The 4,025-nt window shown below is 39.5% G+C and overlaps 1 protein-coding gene across 1 annotated transcript; it reads left to right on the plus strand.

The window, feature by feature from the left end:
• The first annotated feature begins 2,284 nt into the window (after nucleotides 1-2,284).
• On the plus strand, nucleotides 2,285-3,479 carry LOC123612320 (olfactory receptor 13H1-like). Its single transcript, XM_045505498.2, is given in 2 exon segments — nucleotides 2,285-3,005; nucleotides 3,007-3,479. Coding segments are annotated over 2 exon segments (927 nt in total). The 5' UTR covers nucleotides 2,285-2,549; the 3' UTR covers nucleotides 3,478-3,479.
• Nucleotides 3,480-4,025: the final 546 nt, after the last annotated feature.

Raw genomic sequence — 4,025 nt, forward strand, 5'->3', positions numbered from 1 at the left:
TCTTTCTCAGGGTACCATGATAAATGAAGGCAGAATCAGCATTAGGTCTCTCAGGCTCTGAGGACACTCCTGTGAAGGCAAGTCACCATCTTCTCCCTCCCTTATATGTGTTTGCCACTTCACAAGTGGCATACACTTTCACATCCATGAATTTACCATTCTTAGCAAGTCTGAGAGGCTGAACAAAATGGAGAACTAGACACAGGGATAGATTACTTGAACTCTAGGACAGGGAAGTGGGAGAGTTATAGAATCTTCTTTGCTAAAGACTTTTAAGAATGAGCGAGTCTCCCATTTCAAAGATGGTTAAAGAAACTCCATCCCTTAGTAAGCCTCTTCTCTAGCTCATGTGCTTCTCCAACAGTGGGAGAAAGTGTAGTAGATTCCTTATATTCTGAGGATTGTTAAGTTTTGATTTGTCTTGTTTTCATTTTTATCGAGGGAAATCAGAGAATCCCAGCATGTTATAGCTAAAAGAGCTCTTAGAGATCACTTAGTTTAACTAGATTGCAAATAAAAATTTAGGCCAGTGAGGGGACTAAACTTATCCAGAGACATAGCTAGTGAGTATCAGATGCTTCAAGGAAGGAATTAGAAAGAGAAAGGAGAGTTACTCTCATGAAGGAGATGGTGCTTGGCATATAAACAGCAATATCTACGTAAGAGTCAGATGAAAAAAGAAAGGTTGTCTCTCAATGTAGAACAGCTAAAGAGTTCCATTCACACATTTGTTCAGCAAATAATTTTTAAGCATCTTCCATACATCAGGCACTATTCTAGGTTTGGGGCATACATCAGTGAACTAAGCACACAAAATTCCCTGACTTCATTGAGCATACATTCTAGTTGGGATAGACAATCAGTAAACATAATTAATAGATAAAATATACAATGTGTTATAAGCAATAATTCTAAGGAGAAAAATAATGTAAGAAAGGGAGATACAACGTGCCAGGGGTTAAAGATGAACTTTTAGACAGGGTGACCAAAGAACTCACTAAAAAGATGCCTTGTAAGGACTTAAGGGAAATGAGAAGGTAAGCCACGCAGGGGTCTATCTCGTTTTCAGAAATATTCAGTAGCAAGATCAAAGAGAACAAAGACCCTGAGAAAGGGATGTTCTATGAGTGTTTAAGGAACAGTGAGGAGGCCAGTGTGATTGGAGCAAAGTGAGCAAGGAAAAGAGTAGTATGAACTGGGGTCAGAGAAGTAAAGGGGAAGCAAACCATGTAGAGCTTGATAGGTCATATTAAGGAGATTAGTGTTTAATCAGTTTGAAATGGGAAACTATTGAAATTTTTTAATGGAAGAATGACCTGATCCAACTTACAATTTAACTGAATCATCTGAACTGAATGGGGACAAAGCCAGAAACAGAGAAACCAATAAGGAAGGTATTGACAAAATCCAGGTAAGTGATGACAATGATTTGGAATAAAAGATGGTAATGCAGGTGGCAAGAGGAGTAGTTAGATTCTGGATAATATCTGTGACTTCCCAGGACTTTTTAAATTCATTTATTCATTCAATATCTATTGGATCCTTATTATGCCTTAGGCACTGTTCTAGGTACTAGGGTTAAGCCAGTAAACAAAGCAGACAAGGTTCTGTCCTCGATAAATTTATATTTGAGTGGAAGACAAGTAATCGAGTAATAAGCAAGTAACCAAATGATTAATGTAGTTTCAGATATTAGAATATTCTATAAGAAAAATTAAGCAGAATGAAGGGAAAGAGAGTGGTGAGGGTGGGAAGACAGTGGGTTTTCAGGTAGTGTGGTCATTCAAGCCCTCTCCTTACCACTCACACTTTAAGAAACATCACATTAGATGTTCACATTCTTGACTAGGGCTCAGCAATCACACCACGGAAAACATCAGAGAAGCTATAAATGTAACTCCAACCAGGAATATGAGCAGAGGATTTTCACAGACCTCAAGGGTACCATGAAATACTGTGTTTACATATCAGTTCAGATCAAAGAAGTACTTGGCAGAACTCTATGACAAACACTGTGGTAGATACTAGCACAATGGGAAAATGGAAGCATGAACATCTTGGAGTGATAGACAGGCATAAGATTAGGCAATATTTTAGTTAAGATTGTCAGAAGGTATCCTCTTGGTGAAGATTAGTAATGCAAGCTGACAGAGGTTCAACCATCACTATGAATGAGTTATCTTGGAAAATGGAGAACAAGTGAGAGAAGCAGGAAGATGCCCTCCTTTTCCTTCTTCTTACTTGGAAAAATGATACAAAAAGGCATCTGGTGGAAGTGGGTTGGAGAACTTTTCATATAACCATATCAAAAGGATGGGGAATTTGCTGTTTTCCAGGGAAGAGGGTAGTTTTTAGTTTTGTCACTGTTCCCATTATAGATACCCCATTTGTATTCCTTTATCTTTTGAGAAGGACAAAGAGAAAGATCCTGTACACCCTAATTATTTCCACCTTTCTCACACTGTCCCTCCATCTTTATTCTCATTCTCTCAGGTAAAATTAGTCAACGACATTGGCACCCATCCATTGAATAGTGGCAAGTGGGAAGAATGGCCATGGACAATGCTACAGCAATATTTGAGTTTCTCCTTATTGGAATTTCTGACTATCCTGAGTGGAGAGTTATATTTTTCACCTTGGTGCTGATAACTTACCTCAGCACATTGTTGGGGAATGGACTTATCATCTTTCTTATCCACATTGACTCCCACCTCCACACTCCAATGTACTTCTTCCTTAGTAACCTGTCTTTCTTAGACCTTTGCTATGGAACAGTCTCCATGCTACAGACCTTGGTGCATTGTTTCTCTACCCATCCCTACATCTCTTACCCACGATGTTTGACCCAAATTAGTGTCTCCTTGGTCTTGGCCACAGCAGACTGTCTCCTACTGGCTGTCATGGCCTATGACCGTGTGGTTGCTATCAGCAATCTGCTGCGCTATTCTGTGGTTATGAATGGCCCAATGTGTGTCTGGCTAGCTGCTACTTCATGGGGGGCATCATTTTGTGCTCACTGCCATGCTCATCTTAACCTTGAAGCTTCACTTTTGTGGGGATAGTGTCATCAACCATTTTGTTTGTGAGATACTCTCCCTCCTTAAGCTGGCCTGTTCTGACACCAGCCTTAATGAGCTTATGATCCTCATCACGGGTATTTTCACCCTGCTCTTACCCTTTGGGTTTGTTCTCCTCTCCTATGTTCGAATTGTTGCTATTGTCCTAAGGATTCACTCATCCCAGGGTAGGATCAAGGCATTCTCTACCTGTGGTTCTCATTTGACTGTGGTAGCAATCTTCTATGGAGAAGCCATTTCCACGTATATGAAACCACAATCCAAGTCATCCCCTGACGAGGACAAGTTTATCTCAGTGTTTTATGGGGCTTTGACACCCATGCTGAACCCCCTAATATATAGCCTGAGAAATAAGGATGTTAAGGGGGCAATGAGGAAAGTTATGGCAAAAAGGGCATAAGCCTTCTTTGCTACTAAACTTGTACAGTAACATTCAGCTGCATCTTCAGTGATGGTAAAAATCATTTAAAAGGTCTGACTTTACCCTTGGTAGAGTAGGTGATTGTCATACAAAAAGGTTCAGGAAGTTCTCCCACCCAAAAATATTATTGCTATTAAGACTTGAATTTCCTTTACAGGCATTATTTTCACTCTTTCTTTATGTATAACATGTTAGTGGTGACCCATTAAGTTACTCAACTTCAGGTAAATAAATTTATCAGAATCATTTCCTCACTAACAGAAGAGACCTAAGCAGTAAGAGAATCTCCTATGATTGTTAGCAGGAAGCAAGGCATAAATGAAATTGGAAAATAGGACAAAGAAAGGTGTAATAAAAAGCCAGAAGGCAAATGTCAGAAATATTATAACTTTGAATGACATTCTCCAGGAGCACCCATGTTGCTGCAAATGGCGTTATGTTGTCGGTTTTTATGGCTGAGCAGTATTCCATTGTATAAATATACCACTTCTTCTTTATCCAGTCACCTGTTGATAGACATTTAGGCT

The sequence above is a fragment of the Camelus bactrianus genome, chromosome X, assembly GCF_048773025.1.
Source record: "Camelus bactrianus isolate YW-2024 breed Bactrian camel chromosome X, ASM4877302v1, whole genome shotgun sequence".
Taxonomy (NCBI): Eukaryota; Metazoa; Chordata; class Mammalia; order Artiodactyla; family Camelidae; genus Camelus; species Camelus bactrianus.